Below are 25,142 nucleotides of genomic sequence, written 5' to 3'. Positions count from 1 at the left end.
TGTCCCCTCTTTCTTCTGACATGCTTGCCATATCGATGCGATCACGGGTTCGCGAGTAATCGAACGAGAGTAATGGGTGCGCAGGTGAACGCAGAGAAGTATAGACTGTAAATTTAATTTCATGATATCTTTTCATTTTCATACTTGATCGTTCAGACAAGTGTGTCTGAACTTTGGAAAGCCCCACTTCTGCTCTGTCATGCAATAAAGGTTTTATCTCGCTGCGATGAACGGTTCCGGAGCAATGTAACAGAGAAGAAAGGGAGTGTTTTTTGACGCACTTTGCGTCAATCGGATTCTAAGGGTTAAGTAGATAACAAACATATACAAACAACACTTATATTGAATGCATGTACTACAATGCAGGCCTGTTCACTGTATGACAATACAGTGACTATTAAACTGCATCATAGCATGTCTCCCACCAGTCACGTCAGGTAGACTGCAGCTGATCCAAAGATGGTTGATTACGAAGATACTTCATGAGAGGCCATTTCCTGTCCCTGGAAATTTATGCAAATAGAGTAGCAGTACACGCCCCCGCACATTTATGCAGTGATCGGGCTCTCTTTTTAACATTGCAGAATCCAAGAATTTCCCAGAATTTGTCAAAGCCTTATTTTTCTGAGCAATGGATGCACATTTCGGACACGGTATCATGATCTCCAAACCCTCCCTATTTCAGTAGAATGTCGTGATAGTATGACCCTCCAACTAAATCAACATTAATGAAGGTGTACACCAAGTTTATTTTGTACTCCGGCTTGTCTGGCGTGGAACCGAGGCGTTCAAACGTAAGTCATACGTCAGTGACACGCCCCTGTGCAGGCGGGAACTGAACCAGAGCCCGTCTCTGACTGAACCAGGGTACCCGCGGAGTCTTAAAAGTATTAAAAAGTATTAAATTTCATTTTCCTAAATTAAGGCCTTAAAAAGTTTTGAATTTCACCTCAAAGTCTGGAATTTTTTCACGTAGGTCTTAATTTTTCAAATGATCAGTAGATTTAGTCTAATATCCTCACGTAGCGTAAAGCACAAGGATTAAAGTTCTCCGTCGTACGACGGATTTCCGTCAATTTGATTTTAGAAATGTCATATTTGAGATCGATGCAGATCCGGTGAGAAAAAAAAGGAGGGGGGGGGGGGTCTATCACCTTTTCTTTTCCTTTTTTTAAGGCAACTACAAATATTAGGTCCGATGAATGAATGTGTGTGATGTAAATGTTTAAAGACCTAATAGTGTTCTTGAGAACTTTCTGTGTCAGTCGTGTTTATGACGTACAGACAGCCTTGTAGCCTATTTTGCTTAGGCCTCACTTTTAACGACAGTAGGTTGTGAGCGTGTTGACAAAAAATAACCATGCAATTAAAATAGTCAACTTAAAACTTTGCTATTATTAATGTATAGCACAAAACCATAACCAGTAGGCCTACCAGAACCTTGCATATTAGCGTCATGATTTGTGTACGTTTATCTATGGCTGACCGTTTTCTCGCTAAGTAGGCTACGCATGTTCTTTCATAGCGCAACACGACCTGTCCCTCACCATATCGCAACCTCTTGTCAACCTTATACAATCTGTTGCTGAAGACAAAAGCGCCCTCTCCAGATTGTCGTTATCAGATGCGCAGACCTCCTGCATGAGCACACACAGTATTGCTGCTCATTGGAAAACTGAGTTGTCTGCAAAACTCAAAATTATCATGAAATGCGGATGAGACAACAAATGGAAATATGAACAGTATCTAGACTGTTCTGATTCATTACTTTGATGAGGAAATGTGAAGTCTTGCAAACTTGATTTTATAGATTTTACTTGGTGTTGAATTGCATATTAAGAAAAAAAATCTCCCCTTTAAATACTTTTGGCCTGAAGTAATTAAATAAGAGTTTAAGTTAAAGCCTTGCTACAATATTGCTGCAGTAGAAAAGAACAGCAATGGCTAATCAGCAATGGTCAGGGATGGTATTGAAATATTGTTTTGTTCATCAGGAAAACTCAATCTCAATCAAGAACACTCTCAATTCGCCTTATTCACATGGCGGCCATTGGCGGCTAAAACGAGGCTACAGGGTACACAAACCATAGGATTGTTATGTTCTATGCATTCACCTATAGGTGGCATTAATTATATAGTAACTTAAGAGTACCCTGTAGCCTCGTTTTGGTGTTTATTTGGTGCTTTACTTTGCTGTGTGCATGTTTTTGTACATTAAAAACCAATAGGTCGCGACCGCAAAAGGGGTGCTATCTCTATAGGTAGATATGAACAACGTATGACTTATGGCCTGAAAAAAGTTTTTTTTTTCACTTTAATCCCTGAAATCAACTAGGTTCTATTCCGTGTATATATTTGTCCATGAAGCAGGACATTCAGTCACGTTACTACCACGACAAATCTTTGCGTTGCCACTGCACTGCTGTCATGTTCATGTTGGCATGTTCAAACACTTGTAAATAGTAATTATTTGAGGTTTAATCTTACCTTTAATATTATTTATTCTATCCGAATGGGTGCGATGTAGGTATTAAATTTCATCTGAAGTGGTATTAAAAAGGTCTTAAAAAGTCTTAAATTTAGGTCTGACAATTCTGGGGGTACCCTGTGAACTCCACTTTGCCCTCATAGACATGAACTAGGACGACCCATCTTGCTACGCATTCATTATCTTTGGCTGATCTGTTCAGGACAAGCTGCCGTCTGTTGTAGCTCCTCCCATCTAGCATTGGTGTTTGCGTTTGCGTTGATGTATGAAGTCAGCCAGTCAGTCGCAACTCATCTCGAATGAGCCTAACCCCTTGCTGCGCTGTAGTCTTTGTAAGGATTTTGCATACCCCTCCCCCTTCGGAGGGGGCTACCCTATATAACGGCAGCGCACCCCACAATCAGAAGAATTGAAGTTGGAATTCTCCAGCCACCTCCCCGGTGGTCCTGGCGAGAAATTTTACAAACTTGCCCTGGTTTGATTTTGGACCTTCATGTCCAGTGCTTCATCTGCTTTGGAGCAAAACACTTTTGTGATGTGCTGGCTCCCCAGCCAGGCTGCGGATGTGTGCAGCTCTCTCCCTTCTAGATAGATGGGAGAGGGCTGCACACTTTGACGCCAAAATCCCTTTTGAGCAGGCACTCAGTGAAGTACTGGAGGCAGTCTCTGTTGGAGAGGTACCACATTGTTTTTAGTCAAGGTGAAGGCGACAGTTGCCAATATGACAATGTTATCGTCGTCTTCCACCATCCCAGTACGATTTAGTAAAGGAACATATTCAGGGACTGCTGGAGCAGGGAGTGGTACGACAAAGCTGTAGCCCATATTACCCACCTATTGTGGTTGTCCAGAAAAAAGATGATACCATATGCCTTTGCGTGGATTACCGCCAGTTGAATGTGAAAGCAAAGAGGGACGTGTACCCATTGCCACGGATCGAAGAGTTGTTAGATGCTCTTTCCAGAGCTAATTTATTTTCGACACTAGACCTCACTGGCTGAGCATGATATACCAGTAGCTAAAACAGCGTTTTGCACCCCATTTGGGCTTTTTGAGTCTAGCCGAATGCCGTTTGGGTTGTGCAATGCACCAGGAATGTTTCAGTGGCTAATCGAATGCATTTTAGGTGAAACTGAAACTCAGTAAATGTCATTTTTTTAGTCAGAGTTTAAGTATTTAGGGCATTTTATTTCTTTCTACTTATCCCTCCTTGATTTGTGGGCAGCCGTGGCCCACTGGTTAGCACTCCGGACCTGTAAACGGAGGGTTGCTGGTTCGAGCCCCGACCAGTGGGAAGGGCTGAAGTGCCCTTGAGCAAGGCACCTAACCCCTCACTGCTCCCGGCGCCCCGAGCGCCGCTGTTGTAGCAGGCAGCTCACTGCGCCGGGATTAGTGTGTGCTTCACCTCACTGTGTGTTCACTGTGTGCTGAGTGTGTTTCACTAATTCACGGATTGGGATAAATGCAGACCAAATTTCCCTCACGGGATCAAAAGAGTATATATACTTATACTTACTTATCCAGACAAAATCAGTACAGTAAAAGGGTGGAAAATGACTGACAACAACTGTCATGCAGCTAAGATCATTTTTAGGCATTGCTTTTTGTTTCACAAAGTTTGTCGCATTCACAAAGTATGTGGCACATTTGGACAAATTGGTGGCCAAGTTGCAGCCTGGTCAGATGAAATCACACTGCTGATTTGTCAAAGCCTTTTGTGGTGGAAGTCCATGGCAGTAACCTGGTGTAGGGGGCAGTGCTGCCTCAGGACCAGGGGGGGCAGGGTTGTCCAGTTGCTTATGCTGGGCGAGGGTTGTGACCCACAGAGAAGAACGTGTCCAATTACAGTGCGATGAAATTGGAACTGCTGGCACTGAAGTGGGCTGTCACAGAAACATTTTGTGAAAACCTTTTAGGGACCCAATTCATGGTATTGCCTGATAACAACTCTCTGTTACCTTCAGACGGTAAAGCTTGAGACAGTAGAGCATCGTTGGGCCTCCAGGTACTAGCAACGAAAACGTGGATGCCCTTTCCCGGGTGCCTGATGCAGAGCTGCCAACCCTCACGCATTTGATTGGTGTAAAAGCATGTTGAGCCAATCAAATAAATTAATCTCACTCTCAATGTGTGACATTTGGCAGCTCTGCTGATGCTCCCTCTTCTTATTCCATTGAGAAATTGGCACCAGGTATTACTATCCGGACCATTTTAAAAGTAACCTTCTCAATACTGGCAGTACACTAGTTCATCAAACGTAGAGATGCAAAGAGCTTGATGTTACAGACAAAAGGTAAAGGTGACCATTTCTCCTTACAAATCACAGTAAAAGATTTATTTCAAGCCATCTCGCAAGCAATACAAAGCTATTTTCTTTACACATCAGTAATTGATTGAAACATCAAAAGGATAGCAGCAAGAAGCACAAACGGTGTGCAAAATATTCAATAAAGGGCCAATTCTCCCATGTACTGACTTAAAGCAAAGCACTTCTGAGGGCTGTATTAAGGTTGAGCGCCACTACAAGGTTAAACAGCATATTGCTTGATGTTGGCAGTAGGCCTAGTTCTAATTACATGTAGGTTACACAGAATGTTACAAATTATCATTACAGCATCAAATTTGTTTTGGTGCTTACCATTGTGATACAGCTTTGTTTTTTTCCCATTACAGTGTGACAAGCATATGGCATATTTCCCAACATCACCTTTTCAATGAGGCTACATTGTTAAATAGGGAAAACCCTGCTTTCCGCTTGGAGCTCCAGAGGAATTTTTATTTCATGATGAGAATTCTCAGTCTAACCGTTCATGTGCCATTGAAACGGCGTAAATAGGCGACCCATCAGGCCAGCACTATAACTCCGAGCGTGGTAAACAAAATCGGATATTTCAGGCAGTAAATGCTCCCGTTAAGAACCAAACCAGATTTTGTTCAAATCTACTGTACACACCTATGGCTACTGAAAAATGTAAGGTTCATTTAGCAAATGTTATTTTGAAGTGTTAAAAAAACGTTGTTTTAGAATTTCCGAACAAGTGGTAATAATTGGGGGTGTTACGATACTTTGTTCGAATTTGTCCATTTCTTTCCAACTTGACTGAAGTCATCCATACACTTGCGCACTGCACTATTGTCCAGCAGCAATTATCATTGATGTTCTGTCTCTGATTTGTTTCTAATGGTGGCTGGTATTGTTATGCCTGTCTCTCTACTCTATTCAACACTGCAGGGGTCAATCTACAGTTTTGTTAGCATAGATATATTGATATCAGAAGCAGCTGCCATTGAAACTTTCTTTGTCAACAGTGAGTTTTAAATTATACATTTACACACCTCAAGCATGTCTTGACTCTTTATAAACTCTTTGGGGGCAGCAGTGGCCTACTGGTTAGCGCATCGGACTTGTAACCGGAGGGTTGCCGATTCGAACCCTGACCAGTAGGAACGGCTGAAGAGCCCTTGAACAAGGCACCTAACCGAACAAGGCTGCTCCCCGTCGAGATTAGTGTGTGCTTCACCTCACTGTGTGTTCACTGTGTGCTGACTGTTACACTAATTCACAGATTGGGATAAATGCAGAGACCAAATTTCCCTCACAGGATCAAAAGAGTATACTTATACTTAAACAAAACTCAGAGCAAAAGTAACATTTTGTTATGTCAATTCTTTGTTATGCTATGTGATGACACATCATATTACTGTAGGTCGTTCGATATTCAGTCCACCTTGCTTACATTTTCAAACTCGAAGATTTGTTTGTGTTCTTTCTGGATTTAAATGGCATGATGAACCGGGATGAACTCTACATATCAGCCTTTGCCATTGGTCTGTGTGAGTATATGTGGAAATGGGTAAGTGTCAGAATAGGGTTGCCAACTTTCTGATATGAAAATAAGGAGGGGGGGGGGGGGGTTTCGATAATACACTTCAGTAAGTACATCGGCATCCACTTCAGTTAGTGGGGGGGGGTATTGAAATTATGTATGTATTATTGTACTAAATAGTGCATCATTTTACAAAATTGTGAGCTATTATTTACTAAAATGCGCACATAATATACTACATCCTATAGCCACTAGCCTACTCATTTTCTATCTGGTGCAAAACAAGAATCATTTCGATGCAAAAACACTTGATAAAGAAATAACTGTTTGTAGCCTATTATACTCAAACCAAATAACTCTGAAAACTGAACTGGCGGATATGCTGTCATAGAAAAGAAAAAATATATTGAACATCACAAGCAGCTCCAGAAGCTCTGAATTTGGTGAAGCCTTATTTTATTTCTTGCTTTTTTTTGCTATTCTGCAGCAAGTAGGCTAGCCTATTTGTTTATCTTGCACAGATGCACTGTAAAACTCATGACAAGACATGTCATCTCACGCTACGCTATCAGCGTAATATACGTGACTCGCAGTGGCTCAAACGAAAAGTGCATTCTCTGTTGGGATAGTGATGACAGACAAACTGAGAGGGATAAATAAAGACATTTATAATAAAGTTTCCCTTTATTTCATACAAATCGTGTATTTTTTCGTTCATAGTCTAACTTATAATACTGATCTGTCATGGATTTGCACGAGTTGATTCTCAATAATACGGAACAAAATGCGTTCCGTATCAGTTCAATACGGAACACATCTTTTTCCTTGCAAATACGGGACGATTCCGTATTTTACGGAACGGTTGGCAACCCTAGTCAGAACCCTTAAAGCAACACCAAAGAACTTTTCCTCTGTCGCACGCACTATTTGTTTATCCAACACCGGCTTTGCAAATAACAATGTCCACAGACAAGGTAGAATATGTTGCATGATTTTATGAAAGTACGATGTATTGCGACATCAGATGCATATCAAATTTGTAGTTTCTTATGTCTCATTCCAACGAACTACAGATCCGCTACCCGATCTGGCAAACTAGTGCGGTTATAGCTGATAGAGGGCCGCGAAGCGAATGCAGAAGTGCCGTTCTCCCTGTTACAAGTTGATGAACCACTGAAACGATTTTGGAAACATTATTTTAAGGTACAAAAAACTCTTTGGTGTTGCTTTAACTTGAAAAGCGATGCAGTCCAAAATGCATTCCTTATTATTCTAAACTCGAGATTCATCAGACTTAATATTTCACTTCAAATAGATTAGTCTTGATCTATTGTGTCAATAGTTTTAAGCTCATCACATGTGTTTCTCTTAGGGTTACTGCTATCATGTCCTGGTGTCTGGCTGCTCTTTGATACTTCTATTTCACCTTTGCACAGAATGAACCTTGTCTTTATAGCATCTCGTATATGCTGGATCTTGAGGGCGTATATGATTGGGTTAAGGGCCGAGTTGATTTGTGAAACTAGGACTCCCACATAGAACGCCTGGCGGGGAATTGTCGACTTTGTCCCATAAAAAGTAACTATGTTCATTAACTGAATTGGGAGCCAGCAGATGGCAAACAAAACCAGAACAAGAACGAGGGACCGGGCCAGCTTCTGCTCCTTGTGATAGTAGGAGTGGGACACTACACTGATGGTACTTCTCAGCTGACGGTGGATAAGTCTGAAAATGCTGCAGTACAGCACGGTCATAACCAGCATGGGGACGAGGAAGAGGGTATAAAAGCTGAAGTAGACCAGGTAGGACATGGACATGACGTTAAGGAACTGGCACTGGGTCCTGTTCTGGGTCATGGTGGTGCGGTTGTTCCAGCCCATGAGGGGAGTGAAGCCAACTGTAGCAGCCGTGAGCCAGCATGCAGTCACCACCCACCAGCAGCGTGAAAGGGTCACCGTGGTCTTGTACCTGTAACAGTCATACAAGAGTGTAAACTTTACTCCACACAAGGAACTATGCAACAAACACATTAGATTCAGGGAGCAACCCCTAAAGACCCTCAGAAGGTTTTACATTTAGAGAGCATTTGTATAACATTCTCTAAATGTTTCATTTTGTGGAACCTTTAGCGGACGTTCCTAGAACAATCGGTAACACTTTACTTGAAGGTTTCTACATAAGAGTGATATGACACTGTCACTTTCATGACACATGAACCCTAACCCTAACATGTCATGACAAAAACCAAATGACACTTAATGACAGAAGCATTATGTCATAAACGTTTATGGCTTGTTTATAATGTTTGACAGTGTCATGTCACTCTAATGTGGACACCTTAAGTAAAGTGTAACCGAACAATCTCTGAAAGTTGCTTTGTGGAACTTCCAGACAACCTATAAAAGATTGAGCTTGGTCTGGCGAAAGCCAGACTAACTATGGACCTCATAGTTGCAAAATGCAAGGGAACATGAATCAGCCTTTTATTTGCACAAACAATAACGGACGGTAACTCTTCAACTTGGCCCGTTAAAATGTGTATGAATAGTCTAGCTACGCATTTCATGAAAGCCCTTTTGGACATGTCAGTTATTTGCACCATAAATTATTAAATAAGTTATTAAATAAATAAACATGCTGCTACCTGCTTTTCCCAAATACAATGTAGCCTACAGGTGTACCTTTCATCAGTCCAGTTGCAATGGATGGACTGTGATGAACTGCCCTACTTGTGATTGTTTAGAGATTTTAAAAGTTTTATAACAATGCTACACATTTTTTGGCAAGTGCTACAAATCTATTCATCTTTGCAGCGCCAGTAGGCGACTTTGTGTGCGGCCCGCACACACACATTCCAAACAAGCATACACAAAAGTTTCAAGAGTGGGGGATGGAGTAGGTCGGATCGGACAGGCCTGCCCCCACTGCTTAAAAAAATCCTAGAGGAAACACTGGAACTCTGGATTGCCAGGGTATCATTAAAGGAAAATTCCTGTAAAAGTCCCTTTTCTGGTTTGTTTTGGATGAACTAGAGTGGTGGACACCGAAATTTTGACGATTGGTCCTGTCTCGACCTTTCTGACTCGTTTTGAATCGCCAGTGGCTGCCAACAGGCATACTGTAGGCTACTCAAACATGTCCTAAAACAACCCTTAACGTTTGTTTTCAAAACTGCAACTCACCGAGTGGTTAGGGGTGTTGACACTTAAGACAGGGCACAGTACAACATACACTACAACAACAAATAAATAGGTATGCACATTTAAACATGAAATTGAATTATATTTAACAAATGAAACAGACTTCCACACATCCAGCACTTTACATTCAGCTTATAATTTTGCTTACTATTACTGGTGAAGTGGTATTTGGATTACTACTGTAATCATGATTAACTTTTTTGTATGAAAATTCAATAGAAAACTGGCAACCTTTCAATGGTCATTGGCCATACAGGCCCCACCTTACCTGAGAGGGATGGCCACACGTAGGAACCGATCCACTGCAATGGCCAGCTGGGAGAAGACAGATGTTTGGGTCAGAACAATTACCACCGAACAAAAGGCCACACAGCCATGGAAGGACAAATGGATCCGGCCATCTCCCAGAATCCGCATTGGCACCACCACGGCCCCCACCAGGAAGTCGGCTACGGCCAGAGAGGCGATGAAGCAGAAGGTGGGCTGCCGCCGCACGGCACCACACTTCCACAGTGCCCAGATTACCAGCAGGTTACCAAGGCAGCATGCCAGACCGATCAGGACCTCAAGCACGGTGTAGACCAGTTCTGCTTTGCTTGCCATAAAGAGATGTTGAGAGGGCCAGAGAGACAGAGATGCAGTGTGTGGGGAAACTTGAGAGTAAAAAGGGAACAGTGAAGACAAAATATACAGAATGTGCAAGGAGGAGCATGATTTACTTGATTACATCAACAGGAAGGCCTTTGCAGTTCACACATCCTGGGTTAGTAGTCTTGACCAATAATGTATGATCACACCAAGTGCAAAGTAAACCCTTTTCACAAGGGCGGCCATAACTGCCATAACTGATTCAACAACTGTTGCCTACTGTTACACAACAACAAAAAAAACTAAATATTTGTTATATTTTTTGGGGCTTTTATTCCTTTAATCAGGGGAGAGAGTGACATTAGGCGAGTGGGAGAGATATAGGGGTGGGATCGGGAAATGATCCGGGCCGGACTCAAACCCGGGTCCCTGTGGCCACGAGTAGCACAAATAAATATCTAAGGAAATGTTTGTACAATGAAGTATGACCCCTTTAGAGCCATTTTTGTGTGGAAATGCATATGCGTTTTGCTCAGTGTCCTTTTGGAGACTCCAAAAAGGACCTTTGGTTACCCAAAACGCATACTCCAAAGAAAGTCTAATAACAGAAGAACCCCTTGGCCTAGAATCATGATCTTGGTCTCAAATGAAAGCTGACACCCAGGGGGTTGCATCTGGCAGAGATGGCTGTGGTACTGTATTACAGAGGTATTACTTCACACAAAACTCTACTTTTGCCAAAACGCCTCAAGAATTTCAATAAAAAAAGGACAAACAATGTACTATAGTGCAAATTTGTAATTGTAAAAGTAAATTTGTAGTAGTGCAAACATTTGTAAAAGGCAAATATGAAAATAGGTGAAGAGCAGCAAAATTGCTTCAGTGCAAACATAAAGTAAAACAAAATAAAACAAAAACTATTTACATTTGGCACAATAGAATGCAATAAAGTGCAGAGTAGAACACACAAAAATGGTGTCTTGAGCTGGCAAACCGTGCACTGTGCCAGTCTTCATCGCTGAAGTTGTCATCACCATCACTGAACAGAGACAAAACAATCAAACCATATACACACAGGAGCACATTCAATGCACACTATATTTGCATTTACCTCCCTTGTGACTGCATGTTCACAATACCACAGGCCCATGCTCTCATTCCACCTCCAGTACAAACTATACCCCCCACACATATCAATCACCTTAGCCCCCCCCCTTCAGACTAATACAGGACACTCATCTTCCCCCTGCTTCTCTCTCTCTTACTCACAGGTAGATTGCATCCCCTCCCGCACCTAGGTCCCTCTCACCTCCCATCCCCCTGTGTGTGTGTCTTTCTCACACACACACACACACACACACACACACACACACACACAGCATCCCCTCCTCCATTGCAAAGTATTATACATATACTTTTTTGGATCCCGTGAGGGAAATTTGGTCTCTGCATTTAACCCAATCGGTGAATTAGTGAAACACAAACAGCACACAGTGAACACACAGTGAGGTGAAGCACACACTAATCCCGGCGCAGTGAGCTGCCTGCTACAATTACGGTGCTTGGGGAGCAGTGAGGGGTTAGGTGCCTTGCTCAAGGGCACTTCAGCCGCGGCCCACTGGTCGGGGCTCGAACCGGCAACCCTCCGGTTACAAGTCCAGAGTGCTAACCAGTGGCCACGGCTGCCCACCAAAACATACCATATATCTAGTTTCTGTTACAAATAGTGTTTACTCACCATTCAAAGTCGGGGTCCTTTCCTTCTAAGAAGTCCATGAATCCTTCAGAGTCTTCTGAAACTTCACTTTCCTCAATGTCACTTATCTCATCACTTTTTCTACTTTCACTCAATCTGCTGGTACCTTCCTCAGCTGGTTCGACCTGCATGTTCTTTTCCCCCCTCCTAGATAAAAAAAAGTTAGGTGACCCTCCCCTCAACAAAGAATAAAAAGACATGACCCTCCCCTATTTTCCTCCGGTGGCCCCGTTTATAAATAACGAACGGTCCCTAACATTGCTGAGTTTTACGAGTCATTGATGTAACCAACCACTACGGTGTGGTTCAGCAAAACTAATGATAAATGGTGTTGTTCAGCGAAACGAAGATAAATGTAGGCTAGGCCTATATAAATAGACGAAACAATGCATGGCAGACACATTTAGAATGACAGCAAAGTGCATACACAGTTTTTAGGCTACCCAAACAAAATGCATGGCTTGCAACATGAAGATCTGTGCTGTATTGGTATGGTCTGTTTGGGCGAAAGCAGTTAAAATTTACTGTCAGTGGGAGGGAACGAGTGGGGAGAAATTATCATAGGAAAACGCCGTCTTTGACGCCGCTTTGTACACACAAATACGGCGTAAAAGACGGCGTAATGAATGCACACAACGGCGTATTATACGGCACTCTTAGCTTCAGACCGGCGTAAAAAGCGGCGCATTTTCACGCATTTTATGGCGCATTTCACGGCGTCACCTCTAATCGCGCCGTAAAAAGCGGCGTAAAAGCTGTAAAAACGCCGTTATTAACGCCGTTTGTGTCTTAAAACGTGCAAGAACTTGACGTAATTGTGGCACTCTTGGCTTGCCATACAGGAGAGCTTCCTGAACACGCTGAGTGGTGTGAATCCCTGTGATACATAGGATAAGCATACGAACTATGTGGTTTTCTGTCAGAGAAAAGTTATCGTTTGTTTTTTTACTAACGAAACGGTACTGTTTGGGTGGAATTATGCATCTTCTAAACGTAATGTCAACAAAACACTGTGGATATTCGGATTCTCGTGCTTCTTGTGAACAGTATGACACCAAGCATGTTGGGGTAGCATGAAGCCCGGGATGTACACAAAGGCTGTAATGTGAGGAGACACGGTGGTGGTGGGGGGCATTTTGGAACGTGACTAGTGATACAAGTTGTAGGTTTTAGCCGTTCGGGATGGGTTTCATTCAGTCGACACGGGTCTCAAATGAATCCTGAGGCTCTGGGCTTTCCAATGGTGTATGCCATGACTATGTAGCTAGCACAATGACTCGGCTACGATTGACTTTACATTGAGATTAGTGATTGAACGAGTGATTTGGGTCGGTACCGGAACAAATTATGCACAACTTAAATTAAACAAGTGGAATTAAATGATGTGGCAAACATATTTAAGCAATACTGATCATGTTAACTTTACCATAACTTACATGCTTGTAATGCATGCATGGCTTAACTCATGTATGCATGAGTTAAGCCAACCTTATTTATCCAACCGCAACCGCATTTATCTTGTCCGTTCTTTTGTGTCATGTTTCATGACCTCTCTCCACATCCTACAATATCAGTATTTTCATATTTTGGAAAGGGTGTCATATTGAAATCATACATTTGCTATATGCTGTTGGAGGCACAGTACCTAACCTTAATGGGAACCTAATTAAGGAACCTGGTTAGAGGAAATAAGGAAGTTTACTTGTTGAACTTTAATTTCACTACAGATAACATAATGTTCAAAGATACAATATTCGTTGCAAAATATCAAGGATGCAACATTATAGATGCAAAATAATCCTAACGCTCTGATGAAGACATGTTTTGTCGCAACGCGTAAGCCCACTTAAAGAAAAGGCTTTTTAACTATAAAAATCAGTGTGCCTTTGGAATCTTTTGGTCGAACCAACTCTTTTAAGGCAAAATAATCCTTACAGAAATGTCTCAATCATGTCAAGTATAGAGGCATAGAAGCTGAAGCATCAGAAGGAGGAATGAGAGGTTAAATTAATCCAGTCGATAAATATCAAATTGCAGATCTTGCAGAGACAGGGCACTGGTATTCCAATCTTAATTGTTTTTCTGGCAGTGAACCAAGAGATGCTATGTAACAGATATAATGGAGACAACACATTACTTCACATATCACATTGTTACACACAGAGCTAAACCAGCATGAAGATGAAGTGTCTAACATTTTTATTGTTTGTGGATGTAGTGTTTTGTTGTTTTTTCAATCAAAGTCTTGTCCAAATAATTGATGTACAGGAAAACCAGTGTCTGCATCTCAATTTCTAATGACCTTAAATGTTGCACTAATGTTGCACTAATTTTAACTTCCACTAAACGTCATTGCATCATTGTGGCTATATTATCTATATTATCAGCCTAAAGTGAGATGAGGGAAGGGTGCATGATGATGCCATTTGGGCAGGGACAACTTTCACATACAGTATAAGCGATGACTCAAGAGAGGATTATTGTACAAGACAAGTCAGTGTTTTCCCGGAAATTCTCTGCAGTCAGGATTCTTCTCTGCATCAACTCTGCACTCCCACCACCACTGGCATGGACATCAGTCTCTTCACAATCCCTCTAAGTAGACAAGGTGCTGTGTCCCTCATGGCCATAAAATATGCATGTCTTATAAACAAGAGTGATAGCTCAAGTGACTTTTATTTGGCTGTGAGCGTAAGTATATGTAAGACTTGGAACAGTGAATACTCTTGCTTAATTAAGTTCAGGGTGTTTGAAGCTGTCAGAGTGAGAAAGAATTTGGGGACACTCTTTAATTTAACAAAATTGAACACTCATTTTTTACACACAAAACGTATAAATATATATTTTTTAAAAATCAGTGACTTCCTCAAGCATATCGCAATATGGAGGGACTCATTTGGTTTTATGTGTATGGAGTCGGCCATTCACCCAGACCACTATCATTGGTAAACCTACTCTCTGGACCCCACTGATCATGTACACCAGGGTTAATATCATAACTCTCCGCCAGAAACAGTTTATTAAGCTGGAACAGTCTGCGACACGCAGCACACGCAGCTTGGCTTGGTGAAGTCATAAGCCATGCACTGCGGCCTATGCTGCTGCTGTCGGTCGTGCAGGGTGTGGATGAGGCCAGTGAAATTATTTCTCTAGATCTCGGCCGGTAATTAGCCGATTTTCCCATATCACATTAGGAACGCTTGCACACATCACAGCGGAACACTGCGCTCCGCTAATGCGATTCATTTAGGACATTTGCACTGGGCACATTTTCTCCAGGGGTTAGCTACATGTCACATGGACGATGTACAATGTGGACAGGCACGCTGTGTGCGGGTGTGTGTCTGTATAATGGTGACTGCACATTTGTTTGTGACAGTGTTTGGTGTGGTAATGTCTAGTTGTTTGATTGTGCGTGTGTGTGTGTGTGCGTGTGTGTGTGTAGGAGAAAGAGAGAGAGAATGTTCATGGTACTTTCTTCCAGCTCAATTGTCTGTCTATATACATTTTCAGAACAAGCAATGATAGCTTTACTATTACCTTGCACATGGTATGACCATACACATGAATGCAATACAGCAATCCCAGATTATATGAACACACATTTAGCCATTTTGTTGGTTCTCTTTGCTAAATGTATTTGTTTGTTTTGTTCATGAATTCATGGCACCAGTCATTACCATGCACCACAGCCATGCACCATGCGTGCCCCCCCCCCCTCCCCATCACTCATGCGGTCAATAGGCATGGATCCTGTGCTCTAAGAGTCCCTCTGGGATCCTCTAATGACTTCCTGTCCCCATTTACACTTATCAATCTGAAATAATGTGTGTCATGTTCGCATTTTGCCTTTTTATGGATATGTTTATAGGCTCATAGGGTCATTTGCACTGGAGCGTTTGGGTGTGTGGTATTGCTAGATGGACATTAAAAGGAAAATACTAAGCCAGATTGGGAAACAATAAGATTACATTTTGTACAATTGTTTTTTCTGTATCTTTGGTTTTCAGAGAATACAGCATTATTCACCATCTGCCTGTGTGTCTCTGATATATCACTGTGGAAAGGGTCTAAATGTGATGGCACAGAACAGAAGCATAATATAAATGTTGGTATTTCATGCAATGCTGTGCTACATGCACGCCGTGTGTCTGCTGTATAACATCCTTTAAGCTGAGTCTGACTCAACTTTCTGCTAGAGGAAAGAACAGTGATTGCACTTTTATTTTATCACAATTAAGTGACATAATTAAATGTCTGTTTCTCCATCTGATGACCACCACTTCTGATGAGCACCAATTTCTAGATTGCCCCCATTGGTGTGTTTTGTGAAGACCCTATCCTCCAATGACTTCAGTTGCATTGCCCCATAGTATTTTTACTTAAGCTTTACACTACTCACGGCTACGTCTCAGGAACTCTTACAGGAAGCTTACTGTATGTCTGGTGCCACTAGAAGTGTAGGGGTGTGTTAGCTTCATAACAAGAGGTTGCAGTCCAATTAGGAATTAGCAGTGACCCCAGGGCAACGTAATTAAATTAATATATGATTGACTCATGGAAAATAATTTTTAATTGACATGGATGTCTAAGAAATCCTTGTTTCCAAAAAGACCCGGAAACGACCAATCAGCAAAATATGATTTCCAACCTTCCTATTTCAATGAACATGGGTGCTCATGAACATGCCCCTAGAGTGAAGCACTGTAGCTGCATGGCTGCAGCAACTCGAGCTAGGTAGAACCAATTGTTTTTTTTACCGACAGTACTCGGTGACTTTGAGAAAGAAAGATTTATCTGACTGGTGGGAGACATGTGAGAGCTGGCTGGGCTTGGTTGACTGGAGATAGAGAAAGAGAGAGAGATACAGTTAATCGCTTTTTAATCAAAATCACAATTTGAACTAATGTAATCAGCTAATCGCAAAGGCTGCAATTAATCGTGCAGCTTGCATCTCTCTTGTGTCAATGATTAATCTTGTCACATCTGTGGTGTTTATATTGCACTGCCTTGTGTGACAGGCAGTGAAGGTCACCTATCAGGAGTACTGTGTGTCTCATTAACTAGGCACGCTTAAGTGAGTGATTTTCTCAAGAGTTTCTCAAACTTTTTCAGACCAAGGACCACTTAACCAATAAAAAAATAAAAAACTTCACGGACCACCTCTAAAAAAAAAAAAAAAACAGTAGACCTACTTCAAAAGTATATTACACAGTATAGGCCTACTCACTGAACCACCTTGCTAATTGTCTTTGCACCTTGCTTATTGTGTCAGAGGATTCATATGATTTAAACTGGCGTAGCTTACATAGGCAGTGTTGCAGAACCGTTTGGATTTACATACAAATTGGTTCAATATTGAAAAATATTATATTTTACCATGTCTGCTCGCGGACCACTTGGGATAGCTTACGGACCACAAGTGGTCCCCGGACCACACTTTGAGAAAGACTGCCATAGAACATGCAAACCAATTAATAATAATAAAAAAAGAAACACACACACATTTCTATTGATTCCATTGACCTTATTGAATGACTCAGCAAAACGAGATGAGAGAACTGACAAGTGACTTCCAATCACTCAGCCTCCATCGTCACGCATCTTCATATACTCAATAACACCACAGCAGGGGCAGTATATGGCAGTTTCACAGATGTGTGCCATTTTCTCATTGGGTCAGTTTCATTAAGATGTCTGGTTTCTGTTTATTTAATTTATTAGCGTATGCTTTATGTACAGTGTTTTAGTAAAAAAATAGGAAGGAATATCTGCACACAAGTCCCCCTTTTTTTTGTCTATTAAAGTTACACCAAAAGTAAAGAAGTATTGGAATAATGTGGTCAGTTCTTTTAGTTTTCGTGAGAACCCTACAGTAGCCGCTGCATTTTGTATCATCGGAAGCTGTTTGATAGTCTTTTTAGGATAAGGTGACCAGATTTCTGAGACAAAATCCGGGCACATTTTCAGTCGAGAAGCGTAAAACATGTCATGTTTTAATCTTTGTAAACTTAAAACGGGGACACTGTCCCAGGGGCGTCACTAGAGCTGCACTAGTCCACCTAGGGGGGTTCGGGGGCATGCTCCCCCGTAAGAAAATTTGGTATATTTTAACGTTTAAATGCATCAGTCTGGTGCACTTTGAAAAGAAATTCAGAGGTTAGACTTTATTATTCTTATCTATGGATGAAAATATTTGTGCTGCAGCCTAAACTTACACTTCAGAATTTTAACCATGCACACACAGGTGGAATAGTTATAATAGGCTATTGCAATAAGTTATGATATTGCCCAACCACAAAGCATATTTTCTTCACAGTTTCACAGTTCAGAAATGGTCCAAAATAGTAGGCCTACTGGCTACATTTCAGCACTCCATGAAATTTTAAAATTTAGGAAAGCCTGTGAAAAGCCCATTGCAGTAGTCAAACCTGGAGATGAATGCATGAATAAGTTTTTCTAGATCATGTTTATGACATTAGTCCTCTAAGTTTGGCAGGGGCTTTACAATAGCTGTTTTCAGGGACTTAGGAAATGTGCCAGACAGTAATGATACATTTACAATGTGAAGCACGTCTGCAGCTATGAGGTGAAGAACAGATTTAAACAAACTGGTACGTAGAGTGTCTAAGCCACATGTGGAAGAGTTGAGGTTCTGTACAGTTTTTATAAGAGTCTCATAGTCTATCAAACTAAGCTTTCACGTCAAGTTAAAGCGAAAGGCGCATATAAAACACAAATATTTTGAAGGCGCACTGTCATGAAATGTAAGCAGCCCTTATCAACGAGTCCCAGGCAATGACTTTCGCAGGATGAATATCCTTAGGATTTTTATTCAGTCATTCGATTATTGGATTAAGTATTGCTTTTTTCAGGCTATGTTTCCGATTGTAACCCCTTGTCAGTCAATAGTGAAAATAAATAACTAAGTGTAAGACTTTGTTTTGTCGTTGCTTATGAGACTGCGGTGAAGTTAGTTTTAAGTTGGATATTCGATTGGGTGAAACCGTTTATTCTTCACCAGGATGCCTATGAGTTCAAATGATATAGTGCAGATGCATTAAGGCTATACTCTGCGACTGCTAGTCACACAAACATTTTAGTAAAGCAAGGTTTAGTGCCATGCTTAAACCATACGCTTTAGACCATGCATTTCAGATCCTCAAGATAAGGCCCTTTAGCTAATTTCTCAGATGTATAGACTAGAATTCAGTGCTGTGCCAACTACTCAATATGTCTAGCAGACAGAGCTGTATTACCTCAGTACATTTTAATTCAAGTGACATCCAATCCACGTACCTGAGAGTCTGAAAGTAATGCAACTGTCCAACTTTTGATTTTACAGTCACTTATCAGAAAATGGCTAAGGTCCAACCTCACCTAGCCAATACTCTCTCTCTTTCTCTCTCTCTCTCTCTCTCTCTCTCTCTCTGTCTGTCTGTCTCTCACACACACATACACACACACACACACACACACACACACACACACAGAGCTGTGTCCACAGGAGCTGTGGGCGGCTGCTGCTGCTAGCAGGCAGGGAGGGAGGGATTGCTGCCTCCTCCAGACGTGCATCTCTGGCCTCTCTGGTCTCTCTCTATCAGGGAGCTGGTGCAGCAGAGCAAAGCCAAGCCGGGGTTGGAGGTGGACACATCGGCAGAGTGGCTATCCATCCCATCCATCTCATCCCACGGATCCCTGGGCTGACACCCCACCACAGGAGAGGGGGGCATAGAGAACTAGTGCTGGTGAAAGCATTCTCTCTCTCTTCCTTAGTTTTTACTTTTATTTCTTTCTCTCTATCTACCATACTCACTTATTCACTCACTTTCTCTCTCTCTTCCACACATTTGCTCTAACTTAGGCACCTAGTCACTCTCTCCCTCTCTCTCTCTCTCTCACTCACTCCCTTCTTACCCCGCCCACTCTCTCTCTCACTGTCAATCTTTCTCATTCCTTCTCTCCACCTCTCTTTCCTCAAACAGCCTACAGACAGAGAGGGAGAGAGAGAGAGACAGAGAGGGAGAGAGAGAGAGAAAGAGTGAGTTCTCAGCTGCAGTGGGAAGCAGGCAGAAGAGGACATCATGCTGCCCTGTTCAGAGCCCCTGCTTTCGTTCCCACTCCTACTTGCTGTGACCGAACCCTGACCTGATGGAGGACCCTTCCACACTTCCGGCCGACCTGGACCGGCTGCGTCCTCCCCGGGGGCTGGCCGCGGGCACCGAGATGTCCTCCCCGCAGCCTGGCATGAAGCCGTGGGAGCACGTGGACATGATGTACATCTCAGTGGAGAGCAGCATCGCGCTAGCGTCCGTGCTGGGCAATGTGCTGGTGGTGTTGGTGGTGGGGGTGAACCGGGCTCTGCAAGACCCCACTTTCTGCTTCATCGTCTCGCTGGCGCTGGCCGACATTGCCGTGGGCGTACTGGTCATCCCGCTGGCCGTGGTCATCAGCCTGGGCCTCGAGACGCAGTTTTACACCTGCCTCTTCCTCTCCTGCCTCCTCCTCATCATCACCCAGAGCTCTATCCTCTCACTGCTCGCCATCGCCATCGACCGCTACCTCAGGGTCAAGATCCCCACCAGGTGAGCCTCTCGCATGATGCATCAGTCATGCTTGCCTGTTTTAGCTTAAACCTAGTATCGGGATAGCCCCCCACATGATGCATGCTGGCCTGTTTTTAACATGCTTAAACCTAGTGAATAGCCCCCCATATGATGCATGCTTGCCTGTCTTTGGCATACTGACACTGCTACATGTACCTCAGCATCCAGAAACCCACCAGTTGAGCGCCCCCCATGCATGCTTGTGTCTGCTGTCCTCATATTAACTGGTACCACAGGGTCAAGGTCCTCACTAGGTGAGAGCCCCTGATGCATACCTGCCTGTGTCTGATACTATGTGAGACACCAGTTTTAAGCATCTCTGACATGCTTTTAAAGCACTGCTGTGTCTCCAGTAATGTTTTTTTATTAGTCTTGTCGAACAGAATTTACCATGACATAAAATGTGTGTATTAATTTAGCTTAATTTTATGTTGAAAATCAAAGCTGTGACATTAAAACACATTAAGTGATTTTGCGTAAATAAATGTAAAAAAATGGTTCCTGCGTGTTACGTAAATTTGGTGTGTGAAACAACAGGGAGTATATCGTTTTTCTCTCTGTGTATTTCCTCCTGGCTTCTGGAAAGCCATTTCTCTTCTCAGTTTAATGTGAATCAATGACTTGGACATCAGGGGCTTTTAAGTAAATTAAAACGTCTCTCTGGCTTTCTCAGGCAGTCGTTTCTATGGTCAGCGTGTTTGTGTTTTGGCAGATGTACTGGCATACTCTTTTGCTTGTAAAGTCAAATGAGAACATGACACATTTCTCGTACAAAGGCAACTGACAAAAGTGCTTCTTTTAAATCTATTTTGCCATGCATCTATTTTACCACGGAGGGTTGTCGTGAAATACCGCATGTTGAATCAACGAGAGTGAACCATTAAGATACTACTAATGGCTATAAAGAGTCTGTACTGGACGCAGTGACAGTAGAAAAGATATGACCTCTTAGTACATAATGCATTATATAGTAATAGAAAATATTATTTTCAGAATTCTGATTAATATTAATACAAAAAGACCATAAGCGTTAGGGTTGAATGAGTTCATGAGAGATATATTACATTTATGCATGAGAAATATATTAAATGGGCAAACTTAAAATTATATGACAAGCACCCTTCTTACTTGGCACTTAGTCAAATACACACGCTGAAGTAATTTAATGTCCTCTCCTCTCAAATCAGTTTTAACATAAATTACACATACACAAGAGATCAGTGAACTTATCAGAGACATTAAAATTGTATTCTTTTTGCAGATGCATTTATGTCATTTACAGGTGTGAAGTACAGGTATAGTGCAGTTGACACTCTTTTGGTGTTATTTTGTGTGTGCTTCTGGCTAACACTATTGAACTTAGTATTAAAGGTGAAGGTCAGAGTATAGGTCCTGCGTTTGTCCAAAGAGACTTTCAAAGGTATCATACACTGGTTGGAAATTGACCTGAAGTCATCTGTTTTTATAACTTAACTTATAAACTTAACTTAAAACCAATGGAATTCATTGAGATGTCTCCTCTTTTTTTATCCCCCGCTCCATCTTCCCTGTCCCATACTATCCCCCTACCCCTGTCTGCAGGTACAGCAGCATCGTGACTCAGCGTCGGGCATGGCTGGGAGTGTGTGTGTGCTGGCTCCTATCGGCCCTGACAGGCGTAGTGCCCATGTTTGGCTGGCACCAGCCACTGCAGGGCAACATGACCTCGGACCTGATAAAATGTCAGTTCACCTCGGTCATGAGCATGGACTACATGGTCTACTTCAACTTCTTTGGCTGGGTGGTGGCGCCGCTCAGCATCATGATCATCCTGTACGCCGAGATCTTCCGCGTTATTCGCCGGCAGCTTAACCTCCGTGCCGAGGCCACGGCCGACGCCAGCAAGTACTACCGCAAGGAGCTGAAGCTGGCCAAGTCGCTGGCGCTGGTGGTGTTCCTGTTCGCCCTCTGCTGGCTGCCGCTGCACATCATGAACTGCCTGCTCTTCTTCTGCCCCGCCTGCCCCATGCCCAAGAGTGCCATGTACGTGGGCATCTTCATGTCGCATGTCAACTCGGCCCTCAACCCGTTGGTGTACGCCTTCCGCATCCAGCGCTTCCGTGCCACGCTGGTTCAGATCGGCCGCAGATGCATGCTGTGCAAGGCCACCAGTGCCAGCGCGCCACCTTTCACAGAGAAAACCGTCGTAAACCCGTAGAAAACGCATACTCCATACAGCACACAGCTCTAATGGCCGCACACGGAAGACAACAGGATGCACAGGACTATAAGCTTCAGTTTTCAGATGTGGAGGTTGAGGGGTCATGTCACGCATCACGCTAGCTCTTCAAAGGACACTCAAGTGCAGTGAAAGCATTCTGTTGAGATCTTTGTTTCATCTTAAAAGTGTCTCCGTTGTTCCATTTTCTCATCTGTGACAGAAAGAAACAAAAAAGAAAGGAATATACGTCAATGTGTCTAATAGAACAACTGCTCAGTCAACATTTGGAAAAGTCATTTGGAAATGTCTTTTTTAACCATTTCAGATGTCTACATAACAACAGTGGATTACTTGGTGTATCTTTCAACAGTGGTTGAAAATTAAAGTATAAATATATCTAAAACACTTCAAATGTCCCTAATTTGAACACATTTACATTATTTCAAGATGAATCCTGATAATGCCAAAAACAATAACAAAATCAAATCAATCCGTGAATGTGTTAGATATTCACAGTTATGATAAAAGATAGGACAAGAGACTGCTGGTTCTCTAGACGGCAGGAATATTCCCTGAGGCACAAAGGAAGACATTACTGTAGACTATAAATGTCATGTGATGTTTATGGGTGGAGAGAGGTATTAGTCATTGCAATGCCATTCTGCATAGGGCATATGATGAGCCTAATGAAAGCATTAAAATGATGGAGATGATACAGTGTCACATTTCCTTGTAATTGCCTAACAGTTAGCTCCCAGATATTTATCTGCATTCGGTAACTTGCTGCCTTCAGCTTATCAACTAAATGATCTGGCCGGCATGCCTTGGGCAACAATGAAAGACAGATGTACATTAGCAAACATATCAATTTACCCCAATGTTTTTTCAGACAAAGTGCTTTGACCCGGAGATGTGGTCAGGACAATCACATCACAGTGTTACAGTCAAGAAGTTCTAACACTCTTTATACAGGACATTTTTTTTTCCCCTCTTGTATTAAGCCATAAGTTTTCTACTTGTGGCCGGTGTTGAAAAGGCTCCAAAATTGCTTAGGTGAAAGCTGGGTCCATTTTAATTCTGGCCTGAACGGAACACAGTGCCTCTGGCCTCTGATTTAAGGTGGCCTTAAAACAGCTCTTTTGTTCTGCTGTATAACTCCTGCACAGTCATCACGCCAGTGCTTCGATTGGACAGTATTTCACACAGACTAGTATAGTGGACTGCTCTGTAGTGCTGTTGTCTCTCACTGTATTCAGGCAAAATGCATAGTGGTTATCACATCCAGATACAAGTGCTACTCCTACTATTGTTAAACAGGGATACCACTTCACTACTCCATATTTTTATGTTATATCACATGCTAAACATATTGAATTACTAAGTTTAAAAAGAGAAAGATTAACAATGATATAATTTTGTACATTGGTGACTTTACACAACACATTATTGTTGTATTGTGATGTAGCCAGTACTCCTGTTATGCACTCTGTAGCTCTTATGAGGTCTTGTTCAGTAGACCTACAACTCGAGCTATTTAAGTTATCTTTCCATTAATGAGGAAAAGTCAAGTGTTTTGAAAAGATAAATGATTCATGTTTCATTTTATACTATTTTAAGTACAATGACTAAAAAAACAAAAATGGGCTTACAGTATGCTTGTTTTGTTTCACCTCATATTCTCATGGCTATGCAAGACTACCTCATCAGGCTGCTTTTAAATCTTAGCTTCGCAAAAAAGGCTAGCAATAATAAGGTTAATAATAAGGCTCTGCTTTGGGTATTAGGAGGATTTACACACACGTCAAGCGATAGCAGATGAGAATTCTCATTCATCTCAATGGTAGCTGTCCAACATGGATCATAAGACGTGGATTCAGTAGAAAGTCCACAAACCGAGTCCTGACATCTCCGATTGGCTGTGCACTGACTGTCAGATACAGTATACTTGTCTTTCTAACAGTAGCCCTATAATTCATAATTAGTTTTACAGCATCTGAAGCTAAACCAAACTGATCTTCCACTATATATTCACCAGCACCCTCCAATCTCCGATGATACGCTGTAAGAGGCTTATCAGTAGCACCAGTACACCCCCACAGCCCAGATGGATGGAGGATCAGTGAGGGAGACGGGATATGGACCCCCCTCTCTGAAAGACCCTTGGAAAGGGTACAAGGACCTAAGGCCTGGATAAACACAAGTAAGGTGTAGGATAAACATATGTCCATATTTCAGGCAGACAGTCAAGCTTTCAAGCCCTCTATGTGCCCTGCGGTTAACTGTGCTCTTTTCTGAGCATTTGTTCTCCATTTTGACAGCTGTCACACACAGGAGCAATGATGAATATCATGCATTTAGGCATTCTGTAATGAAGGGTGATGGTCACCCTATTCCTGGGACAGAACAAGTGTAACCATAACCACCCCCTTACACACAACAACTCCAGTATGTCCAGAACAGAGAGGGGTAAGACCACA

At 42.3% G+C, this 25,142-nt stretch overlaps 2 protein-coding genes across 2 annotated transcripts; one reads left to right on the top strand and one right to left on the bottom strand.

Annotated features, from left to right (window-relative positions):
* Positions 1 to 7,295: 7,295 nt before the first annotated feature.
* LOC143104025 (adenosine receptor A1-like) lies at positions 7,296 to 10,118 on the bottom strand. The gene is made up of 2 exons (XM_076267934.1): positions 9,784 to 10,118; positions 7,296 to 8,283 (listed from the first exon to the last, which is right to left on the bottom strand). Exons 1-2 carry the CDS (start codon positions 10,116 to 10,118, stop codon positions 7,632 to 7,634), a joined length of 987 nt encoding a protein of 328 aa, XP_076124049.1. The 3' UTR covers positions 7,296 to 7,631.
* Positions 10,119 to 20,085: 9,967 nt separating this feature from the next.
* Positions 20,086 to 22,662, top strand: LOC143104874 (adenosine receptor A1). Its single transcript, XM_076269207.1, has 2 exons — positions 20,086 to 20,444; positions 22,047 to 22,662. Exons 1-2 carry the CDS (start codon positions 20,086 to 20,088, stop codon positions 22,660 to 22,662), a joined length of 975 nt encoding a protein of 324 aa, XP_076125322.1.
* Positions 22,663 to 25,142: the final 2,480 nt, after the last annotated feature.

This window comes from Alosa pseudoharengus, unplaced genomic scaffold (genome assembly GCF_046254945.1).
Source record: "Alosa pseudoharengus isolate Yale_2024_CS ecotype anadromous, Long Island Sound unplaced genomic scaffold, YU_APseudo_1.1 YU_APseudo_1.1_scf_5, whole genome shotgun sequence".
Lineage (NCBI taxonomy): Eukaryota > Metazoa > Chordata > Actinopteri > Clupeiformes > Clupeidae > Alosa > Alosa pseudoharengus.
The sequence above is the reverse complement of the archived record's forward strand: the minus strand, read 5'-3'. Positions and strand labels throughout refer to the sequence as shown.

Coding starts and splice junctions, on each gene's coding strand:
- LOC143104025 (XM_076267934.1), bottom strand. CDS start 10,118: ATGGCAAGCAAAGCAGAACTGGTCTACACCGTGCTTGAGGTCCTGATC. Junction 8,284..9,783: donor CGTGTGGCCATCCCTCTCAG/GTAAGGTGGGGC, acceptor TGACTGTTACAG/GTACAAGACCACGGTGACCC.
- LOC143104874 (XM_076269207.1), top strand. CDS start 20,086: ATGTCCTCCCCGCAGCCTGGCATGAAGCCGTGGGAGCACGTGGACATG. Junction 20,445..22,046: donor AGGGTCAAGATCCCCACCAG/GTGAGCCTCTCG, acceptor CCCTGTCTGCAG/GTACAGCAGCATCGTGACTC.